Source organism: Sturnus vulgaris, chromosome 9 (genome assembly GCF_052056855.1).
Source record: "Sturnus vulgaris isolate bStuVul1 chromosome 9, bStuVul1.hap1, whole genome shotgun sequence".
In the NCBI taxonomy this organism is placed as follows: domain Eukaryota; kingdom Metazoa; phylum Chordata; class Aves; order Passeriformes; family Sturnidae; genus Sturnus; species Sturnus vulgaris.
In genome coordinates this window covers 24,365,565-24,387,269 of record NC_142251.1, presented here as the reverse complement: position 1 = coordinate 24,387,269, position 21,705 = coordinate 24,365,565, and the positions used below count along the sequence as shown (strand labels likewise).

Below are 21,705 nucleotides of genomic sequence, written 5' to 3'. Positions count from 1 at the left end.
CCAGGAGAGATGGGTGACGGTGCCAGCAGTGCCTCAAGGAGACACAGTCTGCATAAGAAAAGGCTCTTTTATGTAAGAGTCTCGCTGTCAAAGCCAGGCCAAAACAGCCTTTTGCTTTTCTGTCATTCTTGACTCGGTAGGGAAGCATCAATGCAAACATCCCTCTGCAGAGAGGAAAGGCTTGGAACAATAATCTACTGCAAAATGATACTCTCCAGATTTTAAAGCACCTTCTGTTGGTCAAGGGCATTCAGTAGAACGTATCAAGCTGCGCTTGGCAAACAAAACCTAAAAAACTCTAAAAGAAAGCAGTATGGAGCCTGCAAAATCTTCTGAGCTGAAATAAGTGCTGGATTGGCAGCAGTGCCATGGCTCACACTTCCATGGATGTCTCACAAACACTGAACACAGCACCAGGATGCTATGGTTTCATGAATGTTAATACACTACTGCTCTGAACTCATACACTTCTACAGAAGTCTCTTTCCATCTTTATTCAGTGCATAGAAATTCTTCAGTGGAATGTAAAGGAACAGCACAGCTGGCTCCAAGCTTATTTAACATCCTCATGTTTACACTGCAATACCTATGGGGCAAACAGTGCTGTGATATTATTTGTTCTTCTGTGTGTTTTTTCCCTCAGAAAGAAAGAATCACCACAATCTAAGGAGGCTGGAAAAAGGCCACATAATCATTTCTCAGTGGGACAGAAGGAAGAAGAGCTAACAGAAATCAAAGCCTTCAGACACAGTTTCTCCAGCCTAACCTGAAGTGAAGCCTGGGTCAGCAGCTTTCAGTGTATTGAAAAGGAGGCTCAAGTTATGCTCCTCTTTCTGTGCACAGAGATGATAAAATGAAGGGTAAAGCCAAGCATCAGTCATGCAGCAAACTGCAAACTGGCAGTATTTCCCATAATCTGAAGCAAATGCAAAAAGGAATTTGCTTTTAAGGTTAAACGTGCATGACTTAAATACCAAATCTGCCACATGCTACAGCCTCCTTCACAAAGCAGCTCTTTTCCTGCACAGCTGAAGTACTTCCCCAACAGTGGGCTCACAACTGATGCAAGTGTCAGTCCCTCATTATCTTAAAAACTTCCATACCTTTCTCTCTTGTAAACATATCACAGGCAGTTCCACACAACACTGACTCCTTCTCTCTTCCTTCTGCAGGACTGGCTAACTCCCTCCTATCCCTAGCACGACTGCCTGGCCCTGTCTGTCCCTCATAAACATCTCACTCTTCCTGTCCCTCACACAACTGCCTGACCCTTCCTCTTCACAGCACAGCCAGCAGCCTCCAACTGCCTCTAGACCAGCTAATCCATTCTTTTCTAACACCCATCCTCACTGGACATAGCTGTGACCTATAAGGGGCAAGGCTGTTCCCACTCTTTGGTAATTAGTACAGCTGCAATTTATCAGGGGTGAGATTGCCTTCAGCACTATCTCTGTTCTCTTATAATCCATCCTCCCACACTTCTCAGCTTGTAACAAGGACAATTTACCTGGTGGCAGGTAGCCTAGCCAGGTGTAACACGTGCTTTATGGAATAAGCCATGGATCCCAGGAAATACCAGTGTCAAGGTCACATGCAGCATGGCAGGAGTCAACATACAGGGACCCCTTCAAGGCAGGGCAGCACTGACCAAAGTAAAACAATTGTTTCCTCCATGAGGGAGCAATACTGAAAAAGCCAAAGAAAAGCCAAAGAAAAACTCCTTTTCTCCATAACTGAAACCCACAGACACCGAGTCTCCCCTGGCTGTATTGGGATAAAGGTGTCCTGCAGAGCTCCATGTGACAGGGACACACCTCCTCCAAGGGTGTGCAGGACTCTCTGTGGGATCATTCTGCCTCCCGGCATATTTGGCCAAACTAGCATGAAGCTCCACAGCCATAGAAACATCCACTCTAGTCCCAAAGATAATAAAGCTTAAATGGTCTTTCATTTCCAGCTCGTTTTTTTGGATTCTCTCCCATTCTTCTACTCATGCAAGAAAAAAAAACCTCTTGTGCTTCACCTTCTGGATGTGTGATCCTTGGCCACATAGCTGTCACACACACAATCCTGTGCTCAAGAAGCTGCTCTGGGATGCTATTTGATTGCCAGGGAACTCTTAAGTTTAACCTGGAGAAGATCTTCATGCAAAAGACATGGAAAATTCCTGCAGAAGAAACTAAAAGTCAGGTTTTTTCCTCTTAACTCCAAGCTGAGGCACCTCCTGGGCAATCACTTTCATATGCAGAGGCTCTGTCCAAAGATAAACACCAGGAATGACAATGACATTAGAAGCCTAGTTGGTGCCTGAAGCAGGCAACTAGTGTGCTCTTACAGCATAGGTGGTGACATACTTTGGTGTTTTAGTTGCCTCTGGTGCTGCTATAATCAGTTTTCCTCTGCAGGGAAAAAATTAAAATAAGGTATTTCTGTGGAAGAGCCTTTTCTCCAAAAGCAGAGAGAAGAAAGCAATGTTCAGAAATGTAACCTGGGGAGCAGCATGAGTGCTTCTGACAGGGCTAAGACAAAGACACTCCATAAACTACAAAACCCTTCAGTCCTGCCATGAGCCCTTCAGACTTACCTGTAACCAATATTTACAGTATGGGTAAGGATGTGCTTATTCTGCTATGTACCTGACCAGATAGAGAGGAAACTCAGACTTTGCAAACACTTCCCAAGTGAATTTATTAGACAGGACTGATCTGTGTCAAAGCATTACCTACTTCATACCTCAAACAGCATTTCATCACAGTGCAGCTGCACAAGCCCCTGTTCTCCCTGAACACATCCTTGATATGCCAAGGCAGACTTTAGCACACCACTTATTCACATCAGTTCCTGGATTTGTTTGGGTTTGAGCACAGGAGTTCAAGAAATGTTTTGTTTTCTCTGTCCAAATCATTTGAAAAGTTTCTTTCTTTTCTTCCTCCACTGCTTATTATCCACATCTTCGGTATCATCAGGAGGATCTGGCATCACAAAGCCATCAGTCATTTTATAGTAGACTATTGTGGAGTCTGTCTCAACTATGGCCAAAGTAACTGACAGCAGGGTGTCTGGATCCTCTGGAGGGAGAGATGCTTTCTTCAGTATTTCCCTTAACCTAGGAGAGGAAAAAAATCACTTAGAAATGAGTCCACAATCACCTATGATGGCACAAAGGTAGACCAGCACCATTTTTATTCAGCCTGTTTTCATTCTGCAAACTTGTCTTCACCAAAGTGAGCATAACATCTGCTTTAATAAAAATCCAAAGTCGAGTAATCAAGCAACAAAAGAAAATAACAGAATCAGTTATATACATCTCTGCTAGAAAAGGCTCAACACATGTTTCTAAGTTTTGTTTAGGTGTACTTGTGTGCATTTGCCTCAGCCATCCCTCATTCACCACAATCCTAGCACGGCAATCTCTACTGGCCCTGTTTTCAGTACTTACATAAGAAATCTAATTAAATAACACCTGGTGTTCACTTGGAGAGCTGAATAATTAAGATTTGTTCTATTTGCAGAGGTAAGTCTTCCAGTCCCTCTGCCACAGGTCTCTGCCAGACTGTGGAAGGCCCAGGAGCCCAAGCCAGGTTTCTCTACCTCCCTGTCTAGACTAGAAGCCACAAGACAAATGATCTTCTTCAGAACAGTCAGCCCAAATAATGTCTTCCTTAAAAGCTCAAGACAAAGTTATGCAATTTTTCCTGTTTAGCTTATTTTAAGAGTAACATGCCAGTTTATTTTTCGGTTCAGAGCTCAGGACAACACTGATCCCTGGAGTCCCTGGATTCCTGGTCTGACTGGGGAGCAAGTTCTGAAGGAGTGTGGTGATCAGAGACAGAACAGTAATACCTCCCACAGAACATTCCTACAGGGAGCTTCCTCCTTCCCCCACACATCAGGTGCAAGAGGGCTTCTCTGAGATTGCTGGGACAGCTTACATTCCAGGGGAGTTCAGCTATGCACCAGTACAAACCAGTGAAACTCCTGGCTTCATGCACCCTGGAGAGTTCACCCAGCAGAGCACAGGCAGTTCTGAGGCTGAGCACTGCAGCTGGAAACAGGGATCTCTCTAAAGGCAGCAGCTTTCAGACTTCAATCACCATCTTCCCTCAGAACCCCTTTGATCCTCTAATAAAAGCCAAATGGAACGCAGCACAGAATGAGCAGCAGCCTGGAAAGCCTCACTGTTAAGCCCATGACCTTCTTAAGGATCCATCTGTGCTCTGAGCTGTGCATAATCTAGCCTGGTAAATTCAGGAGGGCCTTGTCTCCTGCCTGCACCACTGGCCCAGACACACAGCAAGGCAACACAACACAGTTACTTCATGCAACAGAGATACCACAGCTGGGAAAAGCCCCATCCTAGCCCTCCCACAGCAGCACATTTCCTAACAACACAGCAAATAAGGTGAGGGAGACTCTGCTGGCCAATGGCAAGTCTCTGCAAGAGACTCCTCCAGGTAATGGGACATCTACCCCTGTGCTCACTGCCACATCAGCAGGCTCTGTCTGCAGGTTTACTTGGCAGGTAACTTACTCTGTGCTCAGCACCTCTGCCCCTGTGCAGAGGTACCCCCAGCACCACAATGTCCTGCCAAAACCCTGGCAGGGGACAAGAGCCTGGGAAAAGATCACAGATGTCCTTCCTGACACATGCAGAAAGCAAGAATCCAATTGTCACATGCAGAATCGTTAAATGATTTGGGTTGGAGGGGACCTTAAACCTCATCTGGTTCCATTCACGGGCAGGGACATTTCCACTATCCCAGGTTGCTCAAAGCCCCATCCAACCTGGCCTTGGACACTGCCAGGGATGGGGCAGCCACAGCTTCACTGGGCAGCCTGTGCCAGGGCCTGCCCACCCTCAGCAGCCAAGTGTCTGGAGAAAGCTCTGAGTTGGTGAGGCCAGACTGCCAGCAGAGACCCCGTGAGGAAAGAACTATCCATGAAGCAGTGGACATTCATTTCTCTTTCCCCAGGGAATGCAATATAGAATTAATGAGAAAATGTCAAATTAAAGGGCACAGCTACCCAGGAGACATATTTTGGGAGCCAAATAAGCCAAACTTGTGTTGAATGTGGACAATGCTGCATCTGAGAGCAGACTCAGGCAGAGGCCTGGATTCACCTGGATTCAGCCAGAGCAGAAGCTCCTTCCTATCTTCTTTAATACCTATCACTGGTTTTCCTCATAGTCTATTAAGAGGAGGGATGGAACAGTGAGGCCTTAGATCTCCATTTCTAATACTCATGATTTCTTCTTATACTGCCAAGCACAGACACCCCAGACTTTACTTCCCCCTATTTAGCAATTAAGACGTCGAAGATGCCCCATGATCCCAAAAGCAGCCAGGACCTGACAACAGATTAATGACATTTCTTCTCATTTCTTCTTCCTTTTCAGGAGGTGAAAGTTCCAGGATTTATGTAAGGAGCACAAAGACACAGCATTGCATCAGGATGATCTGCTAACTCTGCTGTCCACAGATGAAGAATGACAACTGTAAATGCACCCTTTTCCCCCTTCCCTCCACACAGGCAGCCTCAAGACAAGGGCTCTCATTCACACATACCACAGCAGCCACAGTGCACTGCAGCACATCTGCAAACTGCTGAGAGGCTATCTTTTAGAGGGATAAGCTTTGGAATTCAGGAAGTCTGTGTCAGACATCATCCCTTGCCCTCCTCCCTGGAAGGCATCCCCAGCAGCCTCTGTGTCCAGCCTGCTCACAACGTTCCTCTGCACCAGCAGACATTGCAAAGGAGCCCCAGAACCTCTGATTTTACTGCACTTGCTGCCTGCTCTGAGCAGGAAGATGAAATACTGCAGGAAAGGTACAGCTTTAGTAATCCTTTTAATGCATTTAATGCTGTCTATGGAAAAACAAAGCAAGCATGAAGCAGCAGTAACCCAGTGCCTTGAAACATGAGGGAAGAAGCACGTGAGGCTGGGAGAAAGTGTAAATGCACACCACTATTCCTTGGGATTTGTTCCCAAAACACACGAACAGGGAATCCTAGAAAAAACTCAGTTTTTATAATGGAAAAAAAAAATAAAACACCACTTACCACACTGGTTAGGAGAAGGAACTGAAAACCCTTGAATTTAATATAAAGATCTTTTTCCATGGAAGTTCAAGAAGAAAACAAGGCAAACCACACAAAAGGAAGGTATCAAAGTTTAGCAAAGTTCTACAGGAAACACTCACTACTAGATGTTTAACCACAATACTGCATAAGCAACTCTGCTGTGGGAGCTGCAATCTCATTTAAAAGATTAAATTTTAAAAATTAAATAAAAATACTAATAAAGAGCTTGTATTTAGGAGGCACTAATTACATCTTCAATGTGTGATTTACTGCATGAGTAAATCATGCTTATAGCAAGGGAGTTACAGGCAAAACTGTGAAGAGGATGCAAGAGGCACGTCACATTTCCAGTGCTTTAATATAACAGGATTTTTTAATTTATAGCAAGGTTTATTTCACAATCTACAGACTCTGAAGATGGTAAATTCCAACCCTCAGATTTCCTTCTCAGGATGCTTATCAGCTTTAAAACAAAACATTCATGCATTGTTTCTCTCTAAATAAGTTAGCATTTTAACAGAACAAGCCTTTCCCAAACTTTGCAGGTCTCCATGACCTCAGGCAACTTCATCCTTCATTTACAACACTTGTACACAAAATACAAACAGAGCAGTGACGTGTCATTTAATCTGACAGTTTATCTGCAACATTTTGCTTAGACAGTTATTTGTCTAGGACAGACAGTGCCCAGTTCTATTAGATCTGAACCTAACTCCCTGGTCCTTGAAGGAACAAGGCATTCCAGGCTATCTAAAAATCAACACTGTGAGCTCTCCTAACTTGCTGACTGGGTTTATGCAAGTCATTTCTGCCAGCTCTGAAGCAGCACTCCCAGGATTCAGCTTTCTCCTCCACTGTGGGGAGCCACAGTTGTGGAATGTACTGAAAAGGAGCTACCTGGCATGCACTAAGGTGTTGTAGGGAGCAGCAAACACACCCCAGCCTATGCACCTACAAGCTCTTCCCACAAGCACGAGTCCCTGCTGAATTCAGAGGCTCTCCAAGCCTCAGCCAGCTGTGTGTGGGTCACAGCAGGCCAAGACAGACAGAAATTGCATCGTATTCCCCAGGGCTTTGCTCACAGAAGATTCAGCCATCTTCACCTGAAGAACACACAGAGCACAAAGCCCCTTCTCAAGGCTGTGTAAGATCATTTACTCTTTGCTCCACAGCCCATAATTCTGTAATTTGGTACAACTGTAATTCTGTAATTTGGTGGGTCCTGTGCAGCCCTACCCTGCCATGGCTGCATGAACAGCTTCCACCCTGCTCTGCAGAAGTGGACAATGAGCTTAGGAAGCAGAACAGCTTTTGCCTTCAGCAGTTAAATGTCATGCTCAAACTGAACATGATGAAATTTTCTAATAGGCTAAAAAAACACTGAATAGATTTTATTTTTTGTAAGGCACTCTTATTTGTCATTTGCCTAGATGTCCTGCCAGTAATTTCCACAGCAACTTTCCTGTGGCCTTTTAAGGACACACTTCTCAGTGGCAGCCAAGTAGGGAACTTCATGAAACACCTGGGAAGGCAGAGCTTGGCTGATGTGGATTTGAAGTAGAGAACCACCCCTGTGTTTCTCTGGAAGACCAAACCCACAAGAGTGACTGACTAATGTGTGCAAAATGTGAGACCTTTTTAGCACATACATAGTACTAAAATCCATTATTTTCTAGAGAATCACTTTCTTCCTTCTACCAGTAAGAAAACCACAGAGCAGAATGAAGATGGAAGTCTGATTTCAAGGTGTCACTTCCAAACCCTACCCAGGTCCTACTGGTTAAGGAAGTGCTGCCCATAAATGCTGCTGTTACTCGCAGGTAACACAAAACCCCAAAGTGCTGCTTTGAACAAAATACAGATGCACATTCAACACCACAAATACAAGTGTTGTACACAAATACAACTTCCCAGCCTGACAACATCCGTGGATATTGAACTCATACAGGCTTTTATGGACACACCTGGCACTGCAGCCTGGGATTCAGCTCCTTTTAGTGACAACACACCCTGTGTCCTTGCTCTGCAGCAAACTCTAGTCACAAACTGTACTTTTAATCAATGTGATGCATTCACTCTTTGCCTCTCCACCACGCATACTTCCAGTGCCAGATTCCAGACACTCTGGTGCCAGAGGCAGAGCAAACAGCATCACCACAGAACAAACAAGTGCAGAGGCTCCCTGTGAAAAGCTCCAATGACACAGTAAAAGATAGGACATGCATGCAGTGGAATATCTGTCATTAAAAGTCAATCAGAACATACTCCTAGCCTTTACCCAGTGCCAGCAATCCAAATTTTCAGCCCAGGTGGAAACACTCTATATTAACCAGGCACAACAGCTCAGCATGTAGGTGGAATTCCTCAAAGATCCCACATCCTCACTGGCTGCCTTCTATTTCCACCTAAAATCTTGTCTGAGAGCTGCAGCATCTCCCTTTCACACACCCATCTCCTGCTTGCAGACAGGCTGGATGACACTCAGCATTTCACCCTGCAAGACCTCTCAGCAGCTTTCCTCTGCTGTGGAGATCACATCACATTTCTCTGCAACACCAAGCCCCTAGGAATGACTGACCAATATATTGCAAATGTATTATTTTTTCAGCACAAAAATAGTATTAAACCCCATCAATATCTAGTAAATAATTTTCTTTCCCCTCACCCAACAAACAGCAAAATTATAGAAGTCTGTTAGCAGACACTGATCTGTCACTTCTAAAACACAAAATAAAAAGCAAAAACATCACTCCTAGAGTGCACACACACATCTAATAAGCACAATTAATTAGCTACCTACCACTGTGTCAGGCTGCAAAAAACCAGTAAGATTTGTAAAGGCAGCCCTGAGCCAGCTCCTGTCAGGAGTGGGACCAGAAGAAGCTGAAAAATGTACAACCATATGATGCTGCTGAAATAGTTCAGGTCTTCAGAGTCATCATGGCAAATACCAGTCAGAGAAGGCAGCCTTTATCACAGAGTAAATCATAGTATGTGTTTGAGGCTGCTCTAGGGGCCAATTAAAATAGACTGTAAAATTACTGAAGTGGAAGTTTTCCAGGCTGTAAATATCTGTAATGTAACAAATTCATGGCTGTGCTGTCTTCTGCTTGAAGAATTGCTCTTGCATGTGTGAGGAAATTAAGTCAAAAATCACAGGTACATGAAACTCTAGATGTAAAGTAAGAGGAGTTTCCTGTTCAAGGTAGCCAAATTATAGTTTGAAAGCAGAAGCAGAGCAAACCATACAAGGTTTATCCACAAATTTGACAATAAAAAAAGCTGATTCTTAGGCAGCTCCAAGAGGATTTCATTCCTCTTACATCCTTTCAAGTCCAGCAACTCGGAAGCATCATACATTTCCCAGAGTACAAAATCAGCACAAGAATGTTCAAAACATAAGGTGTGAAGGTCTTGTGTTCTAACCCTGTCTCTCAAACACATACTTTGGTGTCCACTAGCACATATGCAACTCCAGACAACAGGAAGTGTTTATCAGTGGGAACCAGTTTCTGCTTGACCTCCAGGAACCACTTCCAGACAGGGAGAGGCAGAGACTGATGCAAAGCTGAGGTTGCCTTAACATTGCAAGCTGCCTGTGTGTCTGCAGAACCCAAAATAACCCTACTTACAGGCTGCGAGGCTGCTTTCCAATGATATTCCTCTACTCCCTCCTCCTTCCCCTCCTGACCAAGTCTGAAAAAATGTATCTGTGCTCCATTTTCTGTCAGTGGTAACCCGAGACAAGCACTGAGCACACCCTCACCTCTCATGGCTGATCACGATGTGTGCAGGCACTGGCACCATCACTTGGAGCCCCTCCTGCTCCCTGGCACGGGCATGCAAACACACCAGCTGCAGCTCTGCCACTCCCACGGGCTGCACCTCATGCCAGTTCCTCCCTAGAAATGTTCGTTGGGGATGAGAGGAGTAGAACACAAAACACAAGTTTTAATTAGTTAAATAACAAATGCAGTGTCTAAGTTAACATCTAAGGTTTTGTTCTCCCTCCATCTCTTCACAGGAAAGCTCCATTTATCTTCCAAATTCCCCTCCTGAGAAGCAATCCTGCTAAATAAATCCACAGAGCAGGACCAGTCTGCTGGCTCCAGAGCTGCACTGATGGATGGTGAACAGCCACGTCTGACAAAGCTGCTCTGCAAAAGGCAAAAAGATAAAACCACGCAGCTTTAGTCACCTGAAGCATTATAACCCAAATCTGGACTACACTGGCACCTTGAACTGTGAAACAGCAGATGCTAAAAGCATGGTTAATGATCATACACAGTTCTAACCTCCTGCTTGAAGGGATAAGCATGAAGTTTTTGCTGCAGAACCACAGAAATCTTCTTTTAAGGACTATTAAGGCATTTTCTTCGGAGGTTTAACAGCAATTTCTGGACTGTAAAATCCCTCCCTTCTCTGACCTTGAGAAGCACCAGGCTCCAAGCAAAACTGAAATATTTTTCTTAGGCTGGCTGGCTGCCTACTCACAGTCCCTTTTCAATAAAGCCAACTTGGAAGAAGCCAGGCAGAAGTTTATATATCACATAACTCTGCTCTCCTCTGAGCAGACACCAGAAGACTACACTGGATTTCACAGGAACAATTTGGGCAGAAAAGCCCTCCAAGATCACAGAGTTCCACCACTGACCTGATACTGCCAGGTCCTCCACCAAGCCATGGCCCTAAGCACAACACCTACAGTTGATTTTAAATTACTATATTGTTATATAATGTTACTACAATGGTTATAAATTACTGCTACCACACTTGAAAACTATCTTCTTTGCTAGAGGAATCACTGCCCTTTCCAAAAGACAAGCCAGCACACAGCAGCCATTTGCTAAATGGTGACTTTTGTGAAACACTATGATTGAATAACTTCACATTAATCTACAAGTGAAGACTTTTACAAGCTCAACTATTGAACTTGTCACTTGACCTTCTTATATTCCTATTCCTTTCCTTACTCCTCTTGCACTTTTTTTTTTCCATGCTGACTGCCTTTGCCCTGGAACACCTGTACCTGGAACTGCTGGATGAAATGGGCCCTCATCTTTGCACAGGCCCCAAGGAGGCAGAGGACAGAAACTTTCAGCACAAAAAGTCTCAAAATGGGCACCGAGGACTTTGTTAGGTCCCAGTGCAATCAATTCATTTACCAGCTTCTAAGAGCAAAGACATTCATTGGGATACAGCCACTTCCCCGATTTACCTTCTAAGAGGTCCAGGTACACCAAAAAGGCAGCGTAGACTTGAGTGCTGTCAGATACGTCAAGTGACATCATTTCTGTGAACTGAGACCCAAAGAGGAACATTGATGAAGGAAAGCACAAGTTATACTTGGAATGCACACACCATCTCTCCAGCCAGCGGAGCCACTGGAGTTTCAAACCAGTTTTAAGGCAATCAAAAAGAGGGACTTGTTTGCTGACAGTATCTCAAAAGCTCCTTTTTCCGCATTCCCCATATTTTAGCACTTTAAAAAAGCAAGCAAAGTAAACAAACACAAGAGGATCACAGCTATTTCTGGAAGAGCTCTAGCTTCGTGGAATTTTACCTATTTGGGGGTAAATAATTTTATCTATTTTTGCTGCAACACATCAACATAAGACGACAGCCAAATTAAACACCTCCATGTTTTCGGTGTGGTAAAAATCAAGATGGAGTCGAAGTTTAAGCTATTTACTCTTCCCAGATGGGATTCCATGATTATAACCTGAGCCCCTGCTGGCAGTGGCATTACCCAACTACGCCAGGGCCGGAGCCCCCCTCGATAAACACAATATAATAGATTATATTGGCAGATTAGATTGACATCTCCCCCTAGAACTCTCCTGGGGGAACCCCAGGAGGGCCTCGAGAGCCGCGAGGGGGGAATGCTTCATGGAGAGCGGGACCCCCGAGAGACCAAGGGACCCCCGCCCCGGCCTTACCGTGGGGTGAGTCGTGATCCAGTTGCCGCCAGCCGCACCCGACCAGCTGCCCTGTGCCTCCGGGGCCCTCCCGGCCGCGGAGGATCCCTGGCCCGGATCGCTGCCCCCCTCACCCCCCGGAGCCGGGCAAATGCCTCTCCATCCCGGCCCGGCCGCCGGCTCCATGCTCTCCCAGCCGCGTGCAACGCGGCTTCACTCCGGGCGGCGCCGCGCAGCCCAGCGCTCCCGGGAAACTGCGGCACCGCCCCGAACGTTCCGCCTCCGCTCCGTTCCTACCCCCCCCCGCCGCGGCCAAAGGCGCCGCTTTAAATCCTTTAAACAAAACATACATCTGTATCTATATACACACAGGTATTCCTTTCACGGTCCCTTCTTCTAAAGGCTCCAAAGCAAGGAAAAGTTGGCAATAGTGGTTCACTCAGCTGCTGGAAAAATAATTGGATAGATTTGAGTTCCTAGAGGTGAAGAAGTAAGTGAAAGGAGATGGATTCACATCAATCTATAGAGGAGTCAATTTACATCGGCAGGATGGAACCTCTGTTTTCTTCAATGTCGGAAACAAGTCTAATTTAGAAGAAATCTGCCTCAGAGAGAATTGTCACTTGCCAAACCGAGGGATTATGCCTCTGCCAGAGACAGTTGTCATAGCTGGAATTTCCTTGTTTGGTGTAGATATTTAAAGGAGGCTGAAACAAATGTCACAAATTGATTTCTGTGGGACTTACATCTGCAAAAAGCCGTTTCTTCCTCAAAGCTAAAATATTTCGCCACAGAGCGGCTCATTGTCTTGTCACAGCAGGATGGAGTCTGGGCTTAAAAAAACCCCACAGGATAAAATTGTGGCCACCAATAAAGAAGTCAGTACGAGTATAGATTGCTTTGTATGTGGACATAAAGTCATATTCATTTATAGGTGTTGGAAGGACACACATTGCCGGGTAACTGTTTATCTGAGCTCTCCGAACTTTGCCCCGTGCTGTTTGTGACTGGGAGTGAGAAATGAAGCTGAGCTGACTCCTTTCTCTTCTGCATGGAAGAACATCTCACGTTTCAGGCTTCTGCTGCTCTCACTCTTTTGTGTTCCACAGCAGCCAGCCAGCACATGGAGCTGTGTGAGCGAGGGAACATCACTTTGGAGAGCGAATTACTGGCTTTGGGATGCTGCTGGAGTCTTTTCATTTGCCCCCAGCAAATTGTTATAGCTCTGATGCTGCTCACAAAATAAAAAGAAGAGAGGAGTCTCTTATTTTTTTCAGAAAAGACCTGAAGAGAGTTTAGATTTCACTGAGTACATCAAGACCTTCACAGGTTAAAAGCACACTCAGAGTTCTGGCAAAGGCAGGCAGAGGAGGGGCTTATTTCTGCTGAAATATCCTAAAATCAGGACTGTGACACAGCTAGAGTGTCCAGTGGATGGAAAATGCCGGCTTCCAGCCCTCCACATGAAGTATAATTTGGCAGCATTAGTCCCCACCCTCCAAATTTGAGCGGTCCCGTGGGCGGCAGCAGCAGAATTCCGTGCGCGTAGATTGGGCTGGCTCCTGTGAAACTCTAATCACCTCGCACAGGCTGCAAAGCTGCTCCTTCTATTTGGTTAATGAATCCAAGCATAAAAGCAACATGTGGCAAACTAACCGTGAAAGAAAAGCCTCATTAATGTATCATTCTAGAAGGACAATTATAAAGGCATTGTGAAGGGCAAACAGGAGGAACACATTTGCACTAATTGTTCAAGAAGATGCGTACGAATTGAGAGACTTTCTCAGATTTTACTGCAGATTTAGATTCTATGACCCCTGGAGAGTCTTTATTGAAGTTTCCTAGGATGACCCTTTTTGGAAAGTCATCTGATCAGGAAACTGAGACAATATAATTGGGTGCATGTGGTAAACATTAACTCTATAAGTGTGTGCGTATGTATGTATATTTATATACATATACTACCTGGATGCAAGCAATTCACAATGAAATTACGGACAATTAAACAATTGTTTGCTCACTAAAGGTTTCCTCCTTTTTAAGTGTTGCAAACACACAGCCAACAGTACCACCTGCTCAAAGTGGGCCTGTCCACCTTGGAGAAACTTCCTACCCACACTAAAACCCAAATATGCTGTGATGGGGCCCTTAGAATTAATTAGAGATTTCATCTTGAAGAGGGTCTAGCATGCCCAAATCCTATTAACTTCTAAGAGAGCTATGATTACCATGCCCGTTTTAAGATCACGACCCAATAATTTTAATTGCTGGAATACTTTGTATGCATTTTTATGCTAAATTGTCATTAGTCTATTCATGGAAACATTTCCTTGGTGGGTAAGTCAATAAAATCCAGGGAAAAATCTTCCCTGTATTTCCTGTCTTCAAAGAAGAGATGCTGAAAAAGTTGGGGTTGTTTAGCCAGGAGAGGAGAAAGCTCCAGGGAGACTTTCAAGCCCCTTCCAGTATATGAATGACTTATAAAATAGAGGGAGAGTGATTTTTTAAATGGGCAGATAGTGACAGGACAAGGGGAACATCCTTAAACCCATAGACAGTATATTTAGATTAGATATTAGGAAGAATTTGTTCCCTATGAAGGTGGTGAGGCCCTGGCACAGGCTGTCTGCAGAAGCTGTGGCTTCCCTGTCCTTGGAAGTGTCCAAGGCCACGCTGGACGGGGCTTAGAGCAACCTGGGACAGTGGAAGGTGTCTCTGCCCATGGCAGGGGGTTGGAATGAGATTATCCTTAAGGTCCCTTCCAACCCAAGCCTTTCTCTGACTCTACGATATTAATCCTTCAGCCGCGTTCCAGCCGGAACAGCGCATCCCTCCTCCTGCAGCGTGGGATGGGTGCGGGGTGTGCAGCGGCTTTGTACAGACATCCCGCGGATGTTCGCCAAATAACTTTCTGATATAAAAGCTCAAAGTTACCTTAATTCCCTACCTGTGTAGGAAGGATGAGGGTGAGATCGCGTAAACATCGAACAAAAGGACGTCTCAGCGTTAGCAGCAACGCTCCGAAAGCCTCTTTAAAGGCCAAAACTCAGGAGAAATGTGGGGTTTACAGCTTTTACCGTGGGCTCTGACCAGCAGTGCTGATCGCGGCCTCCCGGAGGTCGTGGGAGTGGCACCTGGGGTGGCACCTGGGGTTGCACCTGGATGGACGGGGCCGGGGCCGGGGCGGTGGGCGGTGGCGAGCGGGGCTCGCAGGGCGGTGAGCGGGGCTCGCAGGGCGGGCGGTGCCGCTGCTCAGCTCGTCCTTCCCCTCCCCCCTCCTCCTCCCTCCTCTCCCTGCCCCTCCTCCTCCCTCGTTCCCCGGGCTGGAGCCCGCTCTGCCGGCGGCTCCGGGGCTGCCCCTCGCCCGTCATGGCTGCGAGCGCGCCGCTGCTGTTGCTGCTGCTGCCGCCGCTGCTGCGCGGCTGCGGAGCCGCCGCCCCCGAGCCGCCCGAGCCGCCGGCGCCCGAGCCCGAGCCGCCCGCGCTGCCCGAGTCGGCGCTGCTGCAGCCCACCGTGCTGCTCGCCATCCTCGCCCGCAACGCCGCGCACACGCTGCCGCACGTCCTGGGCTGCATCGAGAGGCTCAGCTACCCCAAGAGCCGCATCGCGCTCTGGTAAGGGCCGGGGGCGGTGCGGGGAGCGGGCCCCGCACGCAGCCGGGACCGCCGCACTCCGCCCCGGCAGCGCCGAGGGGCAGCGGCTGCGCCCACCCGGGAGCCGCGGCGGTGCTGGGGTGGCCGGGGAGAGCTCGCCCCCCGTTCCGGGGTCCCCCCGCGTGTCGGGAGCACGACGGCTGTGCCGGGAGCCGCGGGGAGATGAGTTATCCCAGCAAAGCTGGCCTGGAGCCTGGGAACATTCACCGCCGGAGCATGTGTCCAAATCCACAGGCACGGAGAACTCCGGCTGGGAGCGTGGGGCCGGCTCCCGGCTAGTAAATCCCGGGCTTTGTGGGAGCTGGTCGGGATGTTTCAGGGCTGGAGAGCGGGCGGGCTGGGTAGGTGCTGGTGGGCATTGAAAGGAGCATTGTTGCCAGGCTGGAGGCTGGAAGATGGATTAAAAGATGTATTCAGAAATCGCAGCATGGGGGCAGCTGCGGCGGTCAAACAGGGGTCGGGATGGAGGAGTTGGAGCAGTTTGGGAACTGGTCAATCTGCCTTTGCAAGGCGACAAAGAAAAAAAAGAAAATCTTTCAACCTGACATAAGTGTTGGGAGGAACAGGATTGTTTGAAACAACCGCAAACAGATTTTCTTTTTTCTCTGTATAGCCTGATCCAAAATTCGCTGAAGTCTGTGGTGAGACTCCTGTTAACTTAAAAAGTCAATAAAGTTTCGTTTTACTTTGAAGGGGCGTGGGGAGGACCTTTCCCCCAGTCATATCACGGAAGTGTCATTAAACAGATATTTCTGTGTGTGCTTCAGTAACATGGCTGTAATTTGTCTCCAAGTACGGGGCTCTGCAGAGCATCAGCGCGTGGATTTTTTCCCCCCTTCTTTTTATATTGCAGGTGTATAAAGCAAGTTGTGCTATCAGGCCAAATTTGGGGTGCCACACAAGCGTGGTGTGGAATCACAAGCTGGTGTGTGGCAGTGTATAAATTCCCATTCCTCTCTGTGTAGATCTGTGACTCCTCATTCATTTGTATCAGTGGGAATTTTGCCAGTTGAGATTTGCTTATAGCAGATGTGTATAAAAACAGATATTATCAGACCCCACATGGCCTGTGATTCAGCTGAGTTTGGTGTTTATAAAAAACTCATGGGAGTTGTAAGTGCAGTCCTGATCACCAAAGCAGAGCACATCCCAAAATGCCTCTCGCTGTACTGCAAGGTTTTTTTTTTTGGGGGGGGGTTAAGTCCTGCAGATAACTGGTTGTCTCTACAACTTTTTCAGTACATTTCTTGCATTATCCTCGCTAGACTTAAGGTCTCTGCAATATTGTGTGAAACTATTTGTGGGGACTTACTTTAACATAACTTAAAATATATTAAGGTTCTTATAAGAAATTACTCCCTTTTTAAAAGGGTTGCACACAGACACAAGGCATGGCTAAGCTGGAAAATCTGCTGATGAAAATGTCAAGATTTATAAAATGAGAATTACTAAAATTGTCACAGCCACTAGAAAAGAAGTTCTGAGGATTCTCTGAGTTGCAGCAGGGAGGGAGATACCAATGGGGTGGCAGTGGTTCCTTGGAGAGGTTTAGCTCTGCTCCTCAGTAAGACTTGAGTTTTTCCAGAGCTGGGAATGTTCAGGACATGAAGTACCCACTCCGAGCAAGCTCACATACGATATCTATAACGTCTCTTGAGAACAAGTGAAACCATTCAGTCTGTTTCTGGAAGCATCTTGTGTTTCAGACAGAGTCCTTTCAACAGATGAATTCCAAGATTTACCTGTGTCCCTGTGCTACTGGGGTAGCTTGGCGAGGAGGGCAGGGGAGTGGTGTTTGTCACAGACTTGCATTCTTCCATTGCCACTTAATGCTGAAGCAGAATATTTATTGAGTAAGTCAACATTTTAAAATGCCCAAGCATAGATCGTGAGAATGAAAACTAAAAACATATATAGTCTCTCAAGCTCCCATATGCTCCGTCTGCGTAGCTGAAGGGCTGAGATTGGGCAGTGGATTCCTCTGACGGATTTCTGGGGGGAAGCTTTATGAGTGACCGTAAAGATGGGTTAAGAGATAATGAGTTTGAAGCAGGCACTGAATTTTCTTTGTGTAGTCTGTATCAATCTGAAGTTTTGTTATCCTGATGCTGAGCAAAAAGTGTGCGCCGGGCAGCCTTGTGTTCCCTCCTTGCCTTTGGTCTTAATTACGACTTAATTCTGAACGTGGCTGTGAGCAGCTTTGGGAGGACTTGCTGGCTCCTAATGAGCCGAGCAGGCCATTTGGTGTGGGGCCAGCTGGCACGGAGGAGCCGTGGCCTGGCAGCTAAACCCTTCCTTCCCCTGCTCCCCTCCCCGGCCATCAGGAAGTTCCATCCGAGCTGCCTCCAGGGCCGGACCCTGGCCTGTGTTAACCCCGGCTGGGACAGCAGGCCAGGTCACCCTGGGACTGTGCTGATGACTTCACGGTGGGAATTTCTGTGGGACAGCTCAGCTTTCTGTCCTGAGCTTCCCGGGACAGACGTGGCCGTAGGCGGTGAGGGAGCCGGCCATCCCAGTGGGAATGGCAGTCTCCCTGCTTTAGCCACAGAGCCCAGGCTGGCTCTCCTGTCGCCATGGAGGTGCAGTGCTGAAGGGAACAGCTGTCCCTTTGTGGAGGACGAGGGTTACAGCCATCCCTCTGAGCACCCAAATCCCCAGAGCTGTGGGGAACGGGCTGGGGCCCACAGCACGAGAGACCTAAAAAAACCTGGCTCTTGGACCCAAGTCGAGCTTTTTTATACCACAGAGGGTTCTTCTGATGTGCTGCTCATGTGGCCGAGCTTCTCCCAGGGCTCCCTGTGCTCCCAGCCCAGCTGGGAACCTTGCAGGGAAAGTGTACAGCATTGTTTGTGCTGGGCTTGGAGAACTGCAAAGGGACGGAAAGGGATCTTTAACTTGGGACAAAAATGACCCAGAAGTTACTCAGTGTGTCCCAACCCTCTTTTTTTAGCAGGCTGAGGTTGGGGTTTTATTTCGAGCTATATCAATGCTGACTGTTTATTTGAGATTGGTCAGTGACAGGTACAGAGTGTTTGCTTTTGGCTGCAGTAGACAGTGTGTATTCAGCAGTTTATCACATTGCCTTACACTTTCCTTAGTCTCAGATGAAGTGATAGTATAGCAAAGCAAGTTGCCTTTAATTCCATCTTCTGCTTCATCCTAGTCATCTGCTCTCTCCTCTCTTAGTAACCTGGGGATGGAATGCCTGCATAAATGAGTTGGTGCTTAGGAGCAGTAATTAGGTCCTTTTGTGCTTGAAAATCTGTGCCTGCTTTGGGGATCAGCGTATGCTTATATTTCAAAAATGATAATGGTAACAATAGTGAGACAGGTGGAAAGCTGGAATAAATCCCAGCTGAGAGATGAGTGGATGTACTGTAACACAGCTCCAGTGAGGGAGTAGTTTCAACTTAAAAGCACTGGTTGAAGCTGAAAATAGAAGCTGATGAGATCAGTGTAGTAATTGTATTTCATAATTATATATTATTAGACTGGAACTAGCTGATGATATCTGAGCATTTTCTTATTCTTTAACGGTTTCCTTTTCAAATATGAAAAAATTCCACATAGAAGGCAAACTCCAGTGAAATGCAGGGATCATTTAAAACTTTAATGACTGTTATTACTCACAGGAAAGTGTTAGCTTTCAAACACCCTGTGTTTTCTGTCCTTGTCGCCATTTGAGCAACGAGGTCACTTTAATCTTCATGGTCACTATTAATCGCTTAGGAATGCTGACATTCCAGTCTGCTGGCTCTGCCTCTCCTGCTTCTGTCCATTGGTGTTTTGCATCCATTACAGATGTGCTCACCTGTGCTGTGACTTCCATGTGGAAGTTTCCCATTTGTATTTGTAGATACTTTAAATTCATTTATTATGTAGTTTTAATAGCAGTCATTGACTGAGGGGTCAAGAGTGAGATGGGATTTACACAGCTTTGGAATTGCAATTAAGGTGACGTTCCTGCTGTGCAAGGTGTTGCAGAGAACTTGCATTTAGAGGATTGTGTCAAAAGAGAGAATAGGAGTAAAAACTTCCAGTTTCTAGCTGGGGAAATTGGGATAGAGGGGTAGAGTAACCTACATGAGATTCTTGAATTTATCAAGACTGGAGATAGAAGAATCAAGAAATGTCAGTTACGAATACTTTCTTGCTAAGGTCATTTTTACACCAAAGTGCAGTAAAATTACATAAAAATGGAAGACCAGGGAAAGTTCAAGAACTGTTCTCATCCCAATATCCATAATCACTTATTTTTTTGGTCCTTTGGATTTCTCTCCCTCATCTCAGTCTTGGCAAACTGTAGTAAATGGCATCATGAAATTATTCAGTAGAAACATTTGAAAGGAAGTAAAAAATTACTGCTGTGCCCTGCTGAGGTCTGCATGGCAAGACACAAACCACTCATCAGCTAAAAACTGTGCAGTTCTGCAGAGAAGCCATAAAAGAGGCGTGAGCTGTGTGATGGCAATGTTCAGGGTAGCAGGAGTTTCTTTATTTTTCCCTGCTGTGGTGACAGATTGCCAGATTGTGATGCTTTTTTGATGACATTAAAAAGCATCTTGTCCCACACTTTATATTAGGGTCTACTAGACAGCAGTGAGAATATTGGGATAAAAGAAAAAAGGCAAAAATAATTTGTCATCACCATAAAATAAGTAAATATGAATAAAATCAATAAAGCCCTCCAGAGGTACAGGAATAATACCATAAAACTGGTTGCTTGAATGTAGGAGTTCTGTGGCACTAGTGAGCATAGAACATTGTGTGTGTTTAATTATTTTTTATATCTGAGTTCTGCATGGTCTGTATCTCTGAAAATGCAACAATTTATTTTGGCTGCTGTCTTTTGGCACCCACCTTGTGAGACAGGGGTCTACCCTGTTATCTGTGTGTCTGTCCCTTGTGTCATAGGCTGCCTGGTGCCTTGTAGGGCAGGTTGTGGGTTTAGAGACTGGAATCCAATAAAATAATCTATTGCCCAAAAGAAGCAGCAGGACAGAGTTCAGGAGCAGAGGCTGTCATTTATGGTAAGCCTTTGGATATTGTCAGAGGTCAGGAAGATCTAGTTTTCAAGATTGTCTTTTTTTCAGAAATACAAAACAGGGATGAAAAGACCTCAAGGAATCATCTGGTTCATTCCTGCCCAGGACAGGATCCCACTTCATCCCTTACTTGTCCTTCCTGCAGGGTTGGGATTCCTCATCCAGTCCAGGCTGCCCAGGTTGAGCACTGGTGTGTCTTTTGAACCACCTCCAAGGACCAGCTGCAACCAATATTGGCTGTTAAGTGCTCCTGTTAATTTGCTCCCCCCCCAAAAAAAAGATCAATTTCACTTGTACTTGGGCACCAGCTATTTCAGCTCCTTATTTCCTACAAATTTTGGAGTAGGGATCAGTTAGGTCTGATCCAGGGGGAAGCCTGCCCAATTCCCACTGTCATCTTCATGTTACAGAGCCCTCTCCCCTTCCCCAGTGCTTCTCCAGCTGAGCCAGTGGAATCCTGGATCCCTGAAATGGTTGGTGCTGGAATGCAGCTCCAAAGGTTGGCTGGTCCCTGCCCAAAGCCAGCTCTGCTGAATTCTGCCTAGCACTGTTTGAGTTCAGGTTTTTAATGTCTCCAGGGATGGAGGCTCTGCAATCCCTGGGCAGCCTGTCACTGTCAGGGACTGTCTTGGAAATTCACGTGGGCTGAGGGTGGCAGATCTGTGGGATAAAGGCTGTTGTTCCAACCACTTTTTCTCGTTTTTCTTTCACATTTTCTGCTAAATGGAACAGTGCCTGATTGCTGCCCACCAGATTGCTGAGGAAGAGACCCCAGTGTGTGAGTGCAGCTCAAGAGGGGTCAGTCCCTTTCCTGAGGAGACCAAAACAGGGATTTGTGCTGAGCCAGAGACTGAAGGGCTTTATTGATCTCTTATGTAAATTATCACATACCTACAATTATTTATCTGATTCCCATGGGACTGAAAGTCTTCATGCATTGGGTCAAGATTCTCTAAAAGCAGATCTGTGGTGCACATGGTGCAGAACTGCTGCCATCTCTTGTCC

At 46.3% G+C, this 21,705-nt stretch overlaps 2 protein-coding genes across 2 annotated transcripts in view; one reads left to right on the top strand and one right to left on the bottom strand.

The window, feature by feature from the left end:
• Positions 1-2,663: 2,663 nt before the first annotated feature.
• On the bottom strand, positions 2,664-12,217 carry TSEN15 (tRNA splicing endonuclease subunit 15). Its single transcript, XM_014886758.2, has 4 exons — positions 12,024-12,217; positions 11,303-11,384; positions 9,851-9,986; positions 2,664-3,106 (listed from the first exon to the last, which is right to left on the bottom strand). The coding sequence occupies exons 1-4, from the start codon at positions 12,186-12,188 to the stop codon at positions 2,902-2,904; spliced, it is 588 nt and encodes a 195-aa protein (XP_014742244.2). The 5' UTR covers positions 12,189-12,217; the 3' UTR covers positions 2,664-2,901.
• A 3,094-nt stretch (positions 12,218-15,311) lies between these two features.
• Positions 15,312-21,705, top strand: part of COLGALT2 (collagen beta(1-O)galactosyltransferase 2) — a 46,076-nt gene continuing 39,682 nt past the window's right edge. The window contains exon 1 of the mRNA XM_014886741.2: positions 15,312-15,616. Within this exon, the coding sequence (XP_014742227.2) occupies positions 15,372-15,616 (245 nt within the window). The 5' untranslated portion in view covers positions 15,312-15,371. The remainder of the gene's footprint in view (positions 15,617-21,705) is intronic.

Excerpts from the sequence above, each read along its gene's own strand:
- TSEN15 (XM_014886758.2), bottom strand. The coding sequence starts at position 12,188 with ATGGAGCCGGCGGCCGGGCCGGGATGGAGAGGCATTTGCCCGGCTCCG. Across the intron at positions 9,987-11,302 it reads GTACCTGGACCTCTTAGAAG|GGAGGAACTGGCATGAGGTG; the intron begins GTAAATCGGGGA and ends GAACATTTCTAG. Across the intron at positions 3,107-9,850 it reads ATCGTGATCAGCCATGAGAG|GTTAAGGGAAATACTGAAGA; the intron begins GTGAGGGTGTGC and ends TTCCTCTCCTAG.